Consider the following 16,583-nt stretch of genomic DNA (forward strand, 5'->3'; position numbering starts at 1 on the left):
AAAAAAAAAAAAAAAAAAAAACGTAAATATGATGCAAACTTACCACAGCACAGAAGTGATGGTTCAACTCAATCACTGGATGAGGCCAGCTATCAGAGTACTATTGCAGGCCCAGCTGTGATGTGGGTGTGAACCAACACTTAAAAACCCTTCGTAGTACTCTGAGAAGCAATAATCTCACATTTCCCCCCTAGTTACAGATTGAACATTTGACATGATACTCAGTATCCACTGTCACTTGTCTTCTCTGAATCACAGAAGTTCCCTCATTGGCAGAAAGAGTTCTCAGATGCCTAGGCAGGAACACTGCTGGGGTATACCAGATGACTAGTCAGGGGTGCTGCAGGGGTATGCCGGAATCTTTTTGGATGAGACAGGCAAGTTCTGAGACTTAGATTCCAGGCTATAGACCCAACTCATATCACAAGGACTCCCTAAAGCTGCTGCTGTAGGAGTTTCAAAGCTAGAGCTGGCAAAGTCTGAGGTGGTTGGGGACTATGACTTGGGTCACAGCCATGGTTCGTCACTTTTCTGAGAAACCTTGGTGTGACTAGGCTGTGCTGGGTGACCTGGCGTAACAGAAAGGCTAGCTCTTGGGTGTATGAAGGCTTGCCACCTTTTAGGGGAAAAGACTCAAAGGCATGCTTAAAAACTCAAGAATGCCTGCAAGCTCTGTCCAAACAGCATGAGGAAGTGATTTATGGAGCAGAAGCCAGTTGAGCAAAGCATCCTGATGAGGAGGGTCTTTGGCCAGCCTTGAAAGGGAAAGAGAGCGTGACAGAGATGGTCAGGAGGTAACCATGCAAGAGCTCTAGGAAGGACTGGGGTACAAGCCTTAATAGGAGGCCTGGCCCTACAGGATGGTTATACTTTTTAGTTTCAATGTCAACTCAATACAAGCTAAAGTTGTCTGTCAACAGGGAATGTCAACCAAGGACTTGCCTCCATCAGATTGGCCTCCAGACAAGCCTGTGGGCATTTGCTTATGTGGGAGGGGTCATCATCACCCTGGGCAAATGGTCCTGGTTTGTATAGGAAAGGCAGCTATGCAAACCAGGGGGAGCAAGCCAGTAATGCAGTGTTCCTCCATGGCCTCTGCTTCAGTTCCTGCCTATCGGTTCGTGTCCTGAGTTCCTTCCCTGACTTCCCTCAGTGATGGACTGACGTTATTGGACTTGGGACAAGTAAACCAAAGAAACTTCAGTGAAGGCCTGTGGGGAGCAGGAACCATGACTGTTGGCTGAACAGGAATGCCAAGATAAAATGATGACAGTGGCCTCTAGGTACCCCAGAGGCCTACCTGTGTAGTTGTTCCCTTGATGTTTCTCATGGGAAGATATTCTCAGTGACACAAACCATACTCCTAGTGTTGGATAGTAATGTGTGACTTCCAGTTTGAAATGCAAATGCCTACTCGTTTGCTAACTTTCATTATGAGACCTGCCTCGAATTCTAACCAGTACAATTGGCTTCATCCTGCAAAAGAACAATGTCTCCCACCTTCCCAGCCTGGGGGCTCCCTCCTGCTGCTGTGCTGTGGTAAAGCAGGCTCCCAAGCTTCCCAGCTGGCTGTTTGTTTTTATCATGAAATCCACCTGCTGGTCTCCGTGGTCCTGTGGTTGTCAGCAACTCGTGCTGGAGTCCACATGAGAAGTGAGCAGGTCTCTCCGATGTCCCTCCTGCTCCTCTCAGGCCTGGTCAATGGCTTGGCGCTGGGGCCTCTGCAGTAACTGGACCTGCATGCGGGCTCTACCTTGGGAGCACTGAGTCAGGGCCTGCGATGGCCTATCCGGTTGCATCTTTTGGTCTTTCCCATCCTGAGCTCAAAGCAAACTGTTCTGTAGATGCTTATAGAACACCTGGGAATGGTTAAAGGACAGAGCTGGGATGTCACCTCTTATCCATCATGCCGTAAAGCCTCGGATGACTTCTGTCTCCATGCTATTTATAGCCTGGGCCAGGCTAAGGGTGACTCTCGGGTCCTCTGAACCTGCCACCAGCACTCTTAACAAAATCTAAACCATAGCCTCCAAGTTAGGTAGTAGTGGAGGGAGGTGTGCAGAAAACAACACATTTACAATCAGAGCATCTCTCCTCTACCATGGTCTCAACTCCTTTCTAATGGGCACTTCAAGAGTAAACCTCAAATCATCTTTTAATTTTTAACAATAAATTAACAAGTTATAATTGTATATATTTATGAGGTACACATTTTAATTCAAGATTAAAAAGTAGAATAATTAACATCAAGTTAGTCAGCATATCTGGCACCTCCATATTTTTCAGTGGTAAAATCAGTTGAAATGTACTTTCAATTTTAAAATGCTCAACACGCCATTAGTAACAACATATCATATTGTGTGAAGGTCTCAAAGGAAACAAAAAAGTAACCTACTTGCCCCTGAGATTTTTGACCTTTGACCCCCCCTCTCACCACCCCTGCCTCTCACGATCCAGCTTCTGTACCTAGTATTCTACTGGTCTTCTGTTGCTGGATTTCTTCAGATTCTACTTGTACGTGAGGATGGGGAGGACCCGTCTTTCTGCATCTGGCTGTTTCACTCAGCATGGTATCCTCACACTGTGGCTGACAGCAGAGTTTTGGCGTTAAGGTCAGATAGTGTCATATACAGATCCCATATTTTCTTTACCCATTTATCTGCTGATAGATAGCTGGATTCCTTATCTTGGCAATTGTGAGTAGTGCTGTGCGCACCTCTGTGATATACTGACTTTGGGTCTTTGGTAATAATTATGCCTAACTGGATCCTAAATCAGTGTCTTCTTATCCTGAAACCATTAGGACAAGTGTCCTTAAGGGCAGCTGTCCCAAGTAGAAATCTAGGTATCTCCTGGATGCTGACCAGACTCCTGTCGGCTAGTCACCTCGGCAACTCCCAGCTCCAGCCTCCAGTCCAACCAGGCACATCCCCCTACAGCTTCTGCGACTTCAGGTCCTGCAGATGGGCATCTCCCGGTAGCACTCTTCCCAAAGCTGACCCCTCCACTCTGCTACTTAGGAGCCTTGCCAGCTGCCACTGCTCAGGCTCAACTCCCCCATGTGGCTTCCATGTCCCTCGACAGAAACATGGCACACACTGTGATGCACCAGGCTCTGTTCTGAACATTTCCCCTATTACTAATCATATTACTTCCCATACTACTAACAACCAGCCACAGGCTTCTATTATTATCCCCACATTTCAGTAAAACTGCAGGTCCACGGTAGGAAGAACCAAGGATTGAACAGAAAGAAGTCTCTTTTCAGAGCCCTGCTCTGTATGTCATCTAGAGAGGGCTAGCTCCTCAGGCCATCCTGACAAGCCATCTTCTCGCTAGGCTAAGCATCCATTCCGGGTACCCTGAGTGCCCCCCAGAAGTACCACCAACAAGCTTATTTACAGACCAGGCTTTCCCACCTTACCATTCTCCACCCTTTCTTCCTTCATAACCTAGTGACCTACTTTCCATCCATCTTAGGAAGCCTGGGCCACTTCATCAAACATACCTTACACCTCAGAGGTCTGCCAGGACACCTGCAATCTTCTGTCAAAGTTACTTACTGTTTGTACCTTCATCCATTGACTCTTGTGCATGACACATAGCACCAGACAGATGCTGACTTACAGAAATGAGTACAGAGTGCTTCCTAAGACAAGGTAGAAAGATTCATCTGCCCACAAGTAATAAAGGGAGGTCAGACAATGACTGGAGATCTCCTCTGGCTCTGCTAATAAGCAAGGGAGCCTGTGGCTGTTGCCATGGTGAGCAAGGGGATTATTACTATTATTTTATAAAGAAAGTAACAAGTATGTTGAGTTAGAGACCTGGCTTCTACTCCAAGTTACTTGCTAGAACTTTTATGGTGAGTGGCTTCCCTTTCTTGGTCCATCATCAAAATGGAAACATAACACCTGAGTACATGGGTGCCCCTTTTTGTGAACGCCAGTTTTTTAAGAACCATGCACTCAGATGTAGCCGCATATATACAAGGAGGAAGAGTAATGGGAGTCCATCCCTCCTATCTTTTGCCTCCCCAACCTGGTCTCCTTCTGTACTTTCCATCAAAGGCCAGTGACTAAGGTTGCAGTCCCAGTTCTGTAAATAGGGCTACAGCTTTCTTCTCTAACAGAGGAGAGCTGGTCCTGTGAGCATCAGATGAGACATGGTGGACATGTAACCAAACCACTGAGAGGCACTAGGCTGAAACTCAAGTAACAAATCCTAGCTCTGTCTGGTTCTAGCTTTGTTTTTTGGGTTTTTGTTGTTGGTGGTGGTGTTTTGTTTTTCTGAGACAGTCTCATGTAGCCGAGGCTGGTCTTGAACTTGCTATGTTGCCTTCAATTCTTGATGTTCTTACCTCCACCTCCCAAGTGCTAGGATTACAGGGGTGCACTACCACACTTTATCGCTAGTTTTCTAGCTTTAAGCAAACATCGTGTCCTTGCTACCATTTCCATGTCTGTGAAATGCAAATGACAACATGGAGAGTCCAGAGCCTTTGGAGGGGCTTCTGTTCAAATCCTGGTTCTCCATGTAGGTGGGTGACTCTATAGCATAGGTTTGGAGAGATAAGGGTAGCCCGCAGACATGCCTGCCTAGTTAATGTTGGGTGATGGGCTCACTTGTACAAACTGCACATCTGTCCAGGATTCTTCTGTTCTTTGAATTTTGGTTTTTGTTCCTGTACAGGTTCCCAAACCGTGTGACACAGTTAGTCACCTTCAGTAATGGGGCTATACAGTGTCTTCCTTCCAGATTGCCCACCTATCCTGGTTTGCATTCCTCCTTCTGACCTGGGATGAGGGAAGAGGGTAGGGATCCACACTGGGCATCTGTGAGTCTGTGACCAGCTTCCAGCTCTCAGCCACACCTTCACAACACACTTGCCCCATCTGAGTCATGTATGAGTTGACTGGGGTGTTGCAACTTGGGCTCTGAGCTGGTGGCTACACCACCTCAGCTTTCCAAGTGGAAACCATCTTCCACTGACTAAATAGGTAGCAGTGGTTACCTGCCTCTGCCACATCAGCAGGCCCCTTGATTGTACTCTATCTCATCTATGGCCTTCCCTGACCTTGTGTTCTCTTGCAGTGAAAATAGCTTGCTGCTTAATCTTCATCTGCCAATATGATGCTCCCTCTCATTGTACCAAAGTGTCGTCCTAGCCATTCACTAAGCTTTCATCTCCTGTCTGCAACCTCCTGGCTCGTATTTCCCGGTCTACAGGCTTAACTGTCATATGAACAGCATTTGAGCATGAATTGTCTTGCTCCTGGGGAAATGTCACTGTTAAAATATGAGGGGGCATGACAATTGCAGGCAATCTTCAGTTATTAACATAAGCAGGAGGCAGGCCAGGCATTCCCAGAAGGAGCAAGGGGAAACATTTTTAGCAGGCTAAGACTCCAGTCTTAAGACTAGCTAAAGTGAACTTTGCTCAGATCCAGTCTTCAATTGTGGAGCCCCTGTAGGAACTGGCGAATGTGTGTGTGGGGGGGTGGGGGTGGAGGCAGAGGGACTGTGTGGTCATTTAGAAGAGATGTGAAGAAGGTATGTTCATCTTACCACGTACTCATTAGTAACAGGGACAAATTATACAGCTTTCTTGTAACTGTTCTTGAAAAGCAGACTCAGTCACTTGGGACTGGCAGGGACAGCTGGCTCACATCTCTTTTTCATTCCTTTTTTGTAGTGAGGAAGAGGAGGCTCGCAGACCTGACGGGGCCTATTATTCCCAAGTGCCGCAGCGGTGTCTAGTGTGCAAAGGGAAGCCCACGCCTATGAACTGGACATGTTCTACCAATAATGTGTGTTCCCCAATGGAGACCAGGAGGCAAATGCTGGCGTGGAACTCTTGTGGTTCAGTTCTTTGTGCACTAAGGTTTAGGTTAACTAGTGACTGTAGTTGGACCTTTTACAAATATGATTAATGTGAAGTTTTTCGTTAGTCACAGAAGTTCAGTCTGGTAATTATTTAAAAATGCAGAAGCCCTCAAGCTAGCAGGTCTTGCTGAAGACAGCGTGACACTGGCAGAGACAGCCCAGGAGCCCCTTGGTGGCCATGCTGTGGTGCTTAGGTGCACTTACAACATGGAACGCATCAGCACAGAGCACTCTTCCCACCTAGTTTGGAAGCATGGTTAAACAATTTTTTATTTCAGATTTGATCATAGCAACTCAGTAAAAAGAACACATAATCATGATTTTTCAACCCCTACTTGAAACTTGAACATCAAGATTAAAGCTGCCAAATTGATTCCAGGATCAAACCCCATACCCCCTAAGAATGAAAGACAAGCCCAGAATATTCTAAGAGTCAGAAAGACACAGGATTCCTTCTGCCAGGTAAGAGAAAGAGGGAGAAAAAGGCAATGGTGAAATTTCAAGTTTCAAAACCCACCACGCCAGGCAACAGACATCCTTCTGAGTGCTGTGTGAACACGTGCGGGGTACTCATCTGCAGTCAGAAATCTTTTCTTCTTTATTAAATTCCAACTTCATGATGGATGAAAACTTACAGCCACATAAAAACATCTTCCTATACCACAGTGGGCCAATGACTTATGTGAGATCAACACCATTGGGTGAATTTCCAGTACACCATGGCTGTGGTATTTAGCATGGCCCTGCTTACAGACACCAAGTGCCTGCCTGGTCATTTATGAGACAAATCAAATCACACAGCTCTTGCCCACAAATGAAGCCTCTGAAGGACTGCAGAGTACAGCATTCTAATGGTAAGGAATTAGGAGATCCTGGCCAAGCAACACAAGGGATTACTCTGAAACCTAATCTTGGCCTTCCTGCTGGATCCCTTTTTTAACCCCATGGGAGCCAGTAAAAATGTTAATACACTGTTCTTGTGCCTTTTAATAGACCACAGTGCCAGTTAAACTAGTATTTTTGTTGCTTTGGGGAGTTATTTTCCTTAGGGATTCAGCCAATATTATAGTAATGACAAGGTTCCAAAGCTGTTGAGCAAAGCCAGGGGCTTCTGACTTAAGAGAAAGTCTGCACACCGAACTGTAACGCTATGGACAGTACAGGGTAGCTAGAGGTGGCGTCGGGGCCTCAGCACTATGAGTGTCCACTGAGGCTGCACATGGGCCCAGGAGTGGCACCAAGCTGCAGGGACAGTTAGCCCCACTCAGCTTCTCCTTGAAACACAACTACAGCTGCATTCTGCATCACTGGAAACTGCAAAATAATATTAAAGCCATTTGGTCTATGTGTGGCTCCGTGTGCTTCTTAAGAATCATGGGATAAGAACATGTGCCCAAAGGCCAGGAGATGGGTTGCTACCATGCTGAATGAGCTCACTAATGAAGTGTCTTGTGTGCCAGATGCTGACCTAAAGCCTGCTGCACATCTGGATCCCTGAGAACACTTACAAGCTGAGAAAGGGGATGCTGGGTAATGCAGAGCTGCTAGAGAAACATCTTTAAAGACACCACATCAATAAAGGTGAGGGCCATCTCTTTCAGAGGACCTCTGTGAAGGACAGAGTGTAGTACACACTTTAGATTCTGAAGCCGCATGGTCTCTGGCCAACTACTCAGTAGTGCCATGATCACATATAAAGGAATGGGTTGACAGATTCAGTAAATGCTTCAAGGCACAAGGTGATCAGAGCCACAGAGCCTTTAGGAAGTTAGGGAAGAGGCTGAGGCAGGGAAAGATAGTAGCGGGCCTGGTTTAAAAGTCCACACCCAGGGCCCAACTTTTATCCTTTTGCTGCAAGGTAAAAATGATTGCTGACAAGAGCAATGCCTACCACTCTGCTGCATGGTGGAGAGCCACCAAGCTCAAGACAATCCCTCATCACCTTTGGGACCCCACATGGTTTACCTTTGTTCCAGCCTCTAGCATCCTCTGAATCAAAGGGTAAATCAGGCAGCCGACACTGACTCCCTATCCCCTTTGCCTGTGGCCATCTGCTATACTGGCAGTGACCAACATGGACACTCCCCATTTGTTCCTACCACCTTCACAGTCTGCACATGGCTACTTAAGTCTGCATGTGTTCAGTGAATGCTGACCATGATGCTCAGCCTCACCAGCACCAGGTCCCGGTCCAGGCTCACAGGGAGTCATGCATGCTGCTCCTGCGGGATGCGTGGCCTCCGGGCTGTACACTCACATTCTTCTTTAAAACTGTCCTGGGTGGGGCCTGAAGTCTGCATGCCCCCTTTGTCTTGACACGTGACACAACAGGCGGTGAATCCTTGTCCTTGACAGGCAGGACAGGTCAACACAAGCTGGCGGCATTGGGGAGTAGAACAGAGTTTATATTGGTCCCACGGGGCTCCACAGTATGAACATTCTAGGAAAGAAAGGATCTTATTATTCTCTATCTTCCTTGCCTGTATGTGCACACGCGCGCGCGCGCGCGCACACACACACACACACACACATACACACATACAGAGGGAGGGTTGAGGAGGAGGCATAGATAAGTTCCAATTCCTAAAATAACCCTTAGTTCACTAGAATCTAATATACTCTTTTGGTCCAAGGGAATATTTCCAAGTTAGGTGAGGGTGGTACCACGTATGACCTAAACACCTGGTAGGCTAAGACAGGAAGATTGCATAAGTTTAAGGACAACCTGGGCTATGTGTACAGTGAGACCCTGTCTCAAAAATAGAAACAGATAGATTAAAAGAAAATACTATTTGTGTCATCTAAGAAAGAAGGCCTTTATGGGGTCAGGGGGTGTGGTATGGAGAGGCTGCTTCTGGGAACTATGTTCTGATTCCTCTTCCTCCATCCATTGCTTTCTTCCATTGAGAATGAGCTTCTGAAACCACAGTATCACTCCTCAGTCTCTCCCTCAGATAATCTCCCTTCCCAGGGAAACAACATACCTAAATACAGACGACTCCACATTACATCCAACTTGTAGAATGCACAATGCCCCACCCCAGGCCACCACCAAAGGCCATTGCCAGGACACCTGACCATCCAACTCCTCCTGGCCAACACTAGTCACCTCTGAGAACAGCAGTCTCCCTTCTGCCTTTCTCATATTACAGTTGCATGCAGGCATTTCCTCTACGGATTCCTCATTTGTTTTCTACTTATGAGCTACACTATACCCTGCTATAAAGCAGATCTGAGGCTTAAATGAAACCAATATTAGGCCATGAGAAAAGATCAGAAAAGTGGGCATGCAAGATGGCTCCGTGGGTAAAGGCAATTGCCGCCAAGAATGATGACCTGGGTTCCATCCCCACGACCTACATGGTGGAAGGAGAGAACTGATTCATTCCTGTAGGTTATCCTCTGACCTCCACACACACATTGTGGAATGTACATGAGCATGTAGATAAGGGAACGTAATTTTTTTACAAAGATCAGAAGGGAAGGAGAGAAGATGAGCAACTCTTACTAAGAGGTCTGTAACCAAAATGTTTTAGAAACTCTAGCAGCCATTAAGGCTGCCTACCTATGCTTTCATTCAGATACTACTAAGCTATAGTATCCAGGGCAATTCATGCTCTGTGGATCGTCTCTCCTTTCCTATCTATATCCAACGAGGCTGCAATGTGACCAGCTGGCTGGAGTGGCCACCCTCATGGCCCTGTCCCACCTGTCCACTCTCACCTCCAGATGTGCACTCTGGGATGGAAGTACGATCTGGCTGTGGCATGTCGCCCCACTGATCACCAGGGTTGATTTGGCTGACCTGTCTGTCTAAGCAGGTGTCCCATTCCTCCCTCATGGCTCCATGTGTGTCCCTCCTGAAGCTGCAGCCCAACCAATGAAGACTTTCCCCATAAAAGAGGACCAGTCTTTGGTCAAGGGTATGCTAGCATTCTTGTGTTTTCCTGTTCAGACCTCCAAACATGCCCTCAGGTGTACAACATGTCCACAGGTCACCCACTGCCTAATAATGAATATGGACCCTGTCTATGAAAAATAATTTTAAATGAATAAAGTCAAATGTATCATGTTATCAAGGAAACCAATTGTATAGAAATACAAAATGGCAAAATAATTTTCAAAGTGTGTGATATAACAAAAGCTATATGTTATATGATAACACATTAACTAAGAGTCAGTGGGAGGCCTACCTACGCCCACTGTGAGACTGGGATGACCGCTATGCCATGCTGAGCACCCGTAGCAACAGCAGTGGGTGTGTTAGGACTGGGATCACTGGAGACCAAGGCCCAGTACACCTGGCACAACTGGTCTGCTTCTGTTGGAAGTGTTTCAATTTTGTCATGAGTTATGGAAAATGAAAATTTAAGTATTTTCTCACCCCAACTCTCAGATCCCCTGAATTCTATACACTATCTCTAGGCTAAGTCCATGATTTAGTCTGTCTGTCCAGCTCCAGGCAAGGACTTGCCCACCCAGTATACAGTGACCATCACCATCTGAAGCCTGTTTCAACCCAGCATCTCCAGTTGCTTGGAAACAAGATGGCAGCACAGTGCCTTTCACGGCTCAATGTGATGCTCAGGTGTCCTGGCATTGCCCTTCCCTGGGCAATGGCTCTAGAATAGTAACTGATTCTGACCTGTACTAATATGGCTCTGGACCCAGGCTGACCTACCTGATACCACAGAACTGTTGTAGGCCAGAGCAAACCGCTCATCAAAAACAAACAGCTTTCCTTTGTAAAAGCCATCAGGAAACTCTTCCAGGTACTTGTGGATGCCACCCTTGAGCTGAAACACTTCCTTACACACTCCCTGGGTGTAGAAACAAACAAACAAACAAACAAACAAATAGAGACTTAGAAGCAGTTCCATGGTGGTGAGTGTCCAAGCAGAGAATCTACCTCCTGTGCCCATCAGCCAGGGGCTCCCAGGGGCCCCTGCAGCGTGTGGAAAATGCTGACCAAGGGGTCAAGGAACCACCTGGCCAGAGTTTGCCTACCGAAGGCTGAGTGATGACAGTGGGCAGGCCCTTCACCCTCTGAGACCCTGGGAAGCCTAACTATTTTCGTTATCCCCTAAATATAGGAAGGTATCTGTTGGGACATGTATCGTTACTGAATTTGCTCTTCTCAGGATCAAGCACAAGGATTAGAAAAGGGAGCTGCTCAGCTAAGCTTACTCTTTTGTGCCTGATGAGTCTTCAAGACTGCTAAGTGCTGGAGACTTAAGAAGTTCAGGCTTTATACTTACAAACCCAGTGCTGGAACTGTACCAGGGAAAATAAATCCCTCGGCCGACTAGTGGTGAGCAGGGGGTGAGGGGTGGAGTGAGGGGTGGGGAGCCCCACACAGGCTGGTGAGTGGATGGTCTTCATCTGTGTGCTGGGCCTGCAGTGGCTCACCTTGGCTCTGAGGTATGCAGAACCCCGTTCGCAGCGAATGCCCCCAGTGCAGTACATCAGTACCCTCTTCTGCCTGAAAATGTCAAGGTTTTTGTCAACGTAGCTAGGGAAGTAACTGAATTTCCTGATGTCTGGTGCTAAGCAGCCCTGGAATCGTCCCTACAACATGGGGACAGAAGGAAATGATTAGAAAAATATACCTGCTGGGAACCTAGTTCTTTCCAGTAAGAGCCCCCACCTGGGTAAAGAGCATCTGCTACCCAAAGTTCGCATCCCACACTCTCACCCTTTGACCCCGAGAGCGGGGATTGTGGGTTCCCTTCTTATAGGTTCTTCGGGGTAATGGTGGAGGTTATGCTGGCAGCTCTCACAAGGTCACTGGCACATGACAGGGTAGGTTCATGGGAAACAAAATCTTTTTTATGTGCCAAGATGTCTCTAACTCATATTTTTTTAAGTTTTCTCAACAGACCTGGAGCTCAGGACTTAGGTTTTTCCTGATGATGCTGGTATAGGAATATGGGTGATGTGGCTAAGGGTTCCACCTGGGATACACAGTGGTAAGGCACACCTACCACTTCGTGCCACTCAGTTCTGGATCTTACTTACTATTTTGCTTTCATAGAAGTTCCTGCAGTCCAGTAGGATAGTATCACCTTGTTCCTGATTTGACTGTGATAAAAGCTTTTCTATTTCTTTATGAAATTCACCAGGGGATAAGTGGATTCCTAAAACCAAGCCAAACATTTACATTAAAACAAAATGAGAAATGAAAATCTAACCCCAGCTGTCCTAATCTGACTGAAGTGCTGGCTCTGCCCCTCTCCATCAAACCCTCTTTTTATAATTAGAGCAGACAGGAATGGCAGCAGCTCACGGTTGGCTTGAGATATCTCAGCAGCCCAGTATTGCCATCTCCTTACTCCAACACGAGACTAAAGAGTTCCAGCAGTTTGGAAATAAGGGATTTTTCTTAAACCAGATGCTTGGGGATTTATTGGAGTGCCAGTCCACTGTGTGCTGTGTGGTCACTGTCTACAAAGGGGCTTCAACATGTTCAGTACTCACTACAGTCTTCAAAGTGTCAAGTAAAAAAGCTAAGCACAAGTTCAAGGCTAAGTCCTTGGGTTAGACCAAGGTAGTTGAGAGTGTGATGTTAAAGGAAAGTCTGAGCATATGTGTATTCGATACAGGGGTAAGAAGATGTATCTGTATTTGTGCACGCAGAAGAGAAGAGGGCAGGCGGAGGCGACAACACGAACAGACATGAAGAGAAGGTGGTGGAGAAGAAGAAAAGCTTTCCAATTGTAGAGAAGAGAGACAGGGACGAGTGTGAGAGAGCGCGAGGTCAGAGGAAGGGTCTAGCCTGAGGAGTCTCTGCCTGTGACTCTCAGAACAGAAACGTCCCCAGACAGCTCACTAATTGTGAACAACTTAGAGTGAACTTGGCATTGTGGGATAATCACACTTCAGGGTGGGGGCCTCCAGTGACACTCATGATAGAGCTGTATGGCATCACAGGAGACTCACTCATTGGGCATAAACCCCAACTACCACTCACTAGTTCTCTAAACCTAGAGAGAAAAGGTTCCCTGAGCAGTTTAGGTTTCCAATTCTGAAAGCTACAATTACAGAATGTAACCAGGTCTGATGTTATTCAGGTCAGTGTCATATAATTACATGGGTCCCAAAACAGTAACATAAAAATTGAGGTTCAAAACTATGAGAAGCATGGAAATTCTCTTTGCCTTCTCCCTGCAGGGAGCTTCAGGGAGTCAAATGTGTTCCCTGCTGCTCTTCCGGCAGGAAGGATGCAAAGAGACAGAGACCCAGACGCTGGGGTTACAAGAGATCCCTGTAAATCACAGGCTTCAGGTAAAGACAGCCCAGTACTGCTGCAGCCCAGCCTCCCCTCAACACCCAAGCAGTGTCCTGCCACACCAAGTAGAGCTCTACCAAGTAGACACAACCCTGCCTGGGTTCTATCTCTTCATGTATGAGCCTATTTCCAAGATGCTTGTACTAACCCCTTTTCTTCTAGCTTAACTCCTGGCCTTCTTCTTCATATTTACCTATGAAAAATGAATGCCTTAGAAGTGGGTAGCCCTTTGTTCTTTGAGAGAAGACAATCCTACCTAGGAAGCAGTCATGGGAGTGGAGGCAAAGAAAGGGACTACACCTGATCTGATCATGGCTCTGGCCCAGAGCTGGCAGCATAGATGTTACTAGCTACCTGTGGCTGACAACTACCTGAACATGCTTTAAGAAGGTAACGGTAAACGTGACATACATACTGCATTCCAAGGCCTACGTGTGAAAGAGTAAACAACCTCACTAATAGTTTTTGTATTCATTACATAGTAACATGTTTTAGATATACTTCATTTATTCATGTTATGTAAGCTAATTTCATCTGTTTCTATTTCTATTAGAAACTGAAAATAATGTTATGTGGCTCCCATATTTCTACTAGACAGCAATCTCTGTGAGCAAACTCTCAGCCTAAATAGCAATCTAGGGGAGATAAGTGAATAGAAGACTACCCTCTTGGGGTGTAACTAGCACTAATCCAACACTGGGGCATTCTATACACAAAGGATTAGGTGCCTACAAACCTCATCTGCAAGGCCAGCAAGATGGGCCAGCAAGTAAAGGAACGTTCCTTCAAGTCTCATGATCTGAGTTTGATCTACAGAACCCCATGGAGGAAGGAAAGAACTGAGCCTCATGACTTCTAAGCCCATACACACAAATACAAGTAAGTGAGTACATATAATTCTGAAACCCTGATCTGCAGTGAGGGAGAGATGAAACTCCAGGAGACAATCAACTAAGGACTACCCCAGGGGACGCACTTAACACTGTCCAGATTCTGAGAAACTCTACAAGCCAAATGACTGAGATCCTGGAAAGCCAATCTGCAATGTGGGAGAGCTGAATGTACAAGCTCAAAAACATTTTTTTCTCTTGTTAAAGGGATCTTATTTACATTTGTTTTTCTTTATTTGTGTGGAAGTCAGTGCTCACCTTGCATCTTGTTTGCAAGGGTCCTGTGGGCTAGCTGGCCTGTGAGCCTCTGCACTGGGATTGCAGCTTTGCGTGGGTCTGGGGAATGGAACTCAGGTTCCCACACTTGAGTGACAAGTGCTTTACCCATCTTCCCAGATCCTCTCATTTAATCTTAATAGAAACTTAAATCATCACACAGCAGGAAATTCAGTGACAAGATATTTATTAAGCAATTGTTGCTAAAATGTTTTAGACATGGTTACACTTAATGTTACTCTTCCTTTTAAAAGTGTTTATTAAAGGATTTATGAATAGAATAACAGGATCTAGGATAAGAGAAAGGGATGGGGTACTGAGGGAGGCTTGCTATGAATGAGCAGCTGCTGGGGCTGTATGTAAGCATATGGAAGGCCACTCTATTATTCTCTGCATTCTAGTTAATGTTTGCAAATGTTCATGGTAAAAAGTAAAACAAAACCAAAAATCCCTGCCAAACAAATGTCTTTCAGTCATCTATAGTAACCACAGGGAAGCAGGGATCGAATGTTCTAGAATACTGCTTTGGTTTTGAAAGCCATTTGCTTACTGTGGCAAAAGCCCATGCATTCTTTTTGCTGATGAACTATTGCAAAAAATAACCACACTGCCTTCAAATTGCTCTCTCTAGAAAGAGGAAACAACTTCTTGCCAAACCATCACCAAGAAAAATGTGCTTTGGTTCTATAGGTGAGCTTTTAAGTTACCATAAGCACCACAGAAGCCGGTGTAAGTGCTGGATGGACTTAAAGTGTTAAAGTGTTAGCCTCCCCGTGGCTATTTTAAAGAGAAGACTGACAACAAGTTTTTGCTAATCACTATTTAACTTTCTTATTTGTCTATTACATTTTATATCTATGACAAAAAGTAACAATTCTTTAAAACAGCATACCGGGGTTCTTGTAGGAGACCTGACTGGGACTGATCCCCATAGGCACGATCTCTTCAAACACACCAACTCGCAATTCCGGGAAGCAGTGAGACCCTCCTTTGCTGCTCTAACCAAGGAGAAACAAGACAGAGTTTACTTGTCACACTGCCAGTAAAGACAAGTGCCAAATGTAAGAATTATGGTATGTTTTATAGTATGATATCTGAAATTCTAAACCTTGAAAGGGGGTGGGGTTAAAGGAACTTTCAATAAAGATAAAGTTATGGTCCAAAATGTTCCAGATAATTCACATGCTAATAAATATTTCCAGTGCCTCTTCCATATGCAGGAACATTGTATTTGTGTGGCTGTGTTCATGTGATTCAGCATACTGAGAGAGTCGCATGTGATCACACACCAGCTTTTGTTCTGGGGCAGTGACCACTAGTATCTTGCTGTGGCCAGCATGAGAATTAGTGAAGTGTTCCCACCAGCTTACCACATACTGTGACAGAGCACACAGTACTTAGACACAGCACCTCAGCTAAAGAACCACAACTCTATTCTGATGTGGTGTCAACTTTAATTTCAGGTTTACTAAAACCACAGTCACCACAGAGATCTGCAAAGCAGTCTTTCCAGGACTTAGATACCAGCTTGTTTAACTGTACCATCCTTATAGGAAGGGAGATGAGGATCTAGAGAGGATGCTCACATGCCAAGTGACATGGCCCTCGATGGAATCGGTGACAAGCCTGCTGGTTTGGAGCTCAAGCGGAAAGGGTTTGTGTGGCTCTGCGTGTGCTCTTCAGTGACCCACAGAAGCAGACTGCTCTAGCTTTAGCTCCGTTTCTATTCTCTTACCTTAAAGTCATCCTCGCTCAGGTAGTCCTTAAATAATGGGCAGGAAAGCATGACGTCCACGTAGAGTCTCGTGGCCACTTTGCTTCCTCCAACAGTTCCATTGATTCCTTCAGTAGCGATTCGAATCTGAGACACATGAGGAGAGGAAAAGACTGCTGTCTTGGCTTGGGTGTCTTCCCACGATACACTAAAGGTCCCTTTTATGTCAATGAGCATAAGAGGAAAAGCAGAGGCCCTGCTGTGGTCACCACAATATTACAAGATAAAGTGCAAGTGTCCCTCTGAAGCAGCACAGCCTATTGTTCAGCCTGTGCCAAACAAGCTCTGAAAAGCCTGTTTGCTGCAGAGTTCCAATAGTCCAGTAGCCAAAGGGGATTCTGAGATGAGTCTATAAAACCAGGCTATAGATAGAAGCTTTCAGAGGCTGAGGATGTGCTCCAGGACTTCCTCACAGGAGGCCCAAGAAGCTTACATAGGTATAACAATGTCAAAAGTGGAATTAAAAAAA

At 45.8% G+C, this 16,583-nt stretch overlaps 2 protein-coding genes across 13 annotated transcripts in view; one reads left to right on the forward strand and one right to left on the reverse strand.

Annotated features, from left to right (window-relative positions):
- Window positions 1-5,959, forward strand: part of Tmod1 (tropomodulin 1) — a 79,605-nt gene extending 73,646 nt beyond the window's left edge. For all 3 annotated transcript variants that reach the window (XM_031377313.1, XM_031377314.1, XM_031377315.1), the window contains one exon: window positions 5,696-5,959. In XM_031377313.1, coding sequence (XP_031233173.1) covers window positions 5,696-5,760 — 65 coding nt within the window. In that variant the 3' untranslated portion in view covers window positions 5,761-5,959. The remainder of the gene's footprint in view (window positions 1-5,695) is intronic.
- A 176-nt stretch (window positions 5,960-6,135) lies between these two features.
- Tstd2 (thiosulfate sulfurtransferase like domain containing 2) overlaps window positions 6,136-16,583 on the reverse strand; it is a 22,794-nt gene continuing 12,346 nt past the window's right edge. For all 10 annotated transcript variants that reach the window (XM_031377306.1, XM_031377310.1, XM_031377304.1 and 7 more), the window contains exons 5-10: window positions 16,076-16,201; window positions 15,233-15,338; window positions 11,905-12,023; window positions 11,296-11,454; window positions 10,568-10,706; window positions 6,136-8,326 (exon numbers count right to left, since the gene is read on the reverse strand). In XM_031377306.1, the coding sequence (XP_031233166.1) occupies window positions 8,094-8,326; window positions 10,568-10,706; window positions 11,296-11,454; window positions 11,905-12,023; window positions 15,233-15,338; window positions 16,076-16,201 (882 nt within the window). In that variant the 3' untranslated portion in view covers window positions 6,136-8,093. The remainder of the gene's footprint in view (window positions 8,327-10,567; window positions 10,707-11,295; window positions 11,455-11,904; window positions 12,024-15,232; window positions 15,339-16,075; window positions 16,202-16,583) is intronic.

This window comes from Mastomys coucha, unplaced genomic scaffold (assembly GCF_008632895.1).
Source record: "Mastomys coucha isolate ucsf_1 unplaced genomic scaffold, UCSF_Mcou_1 pScaffold18, whole genome shotgun sequence".
Classification (NCBI taxonomy): Eukaryota; Metazoa; Chordata; class Mammalia; order Rodentia; family Muridae; genus Mastomys; species Mastomys coucha.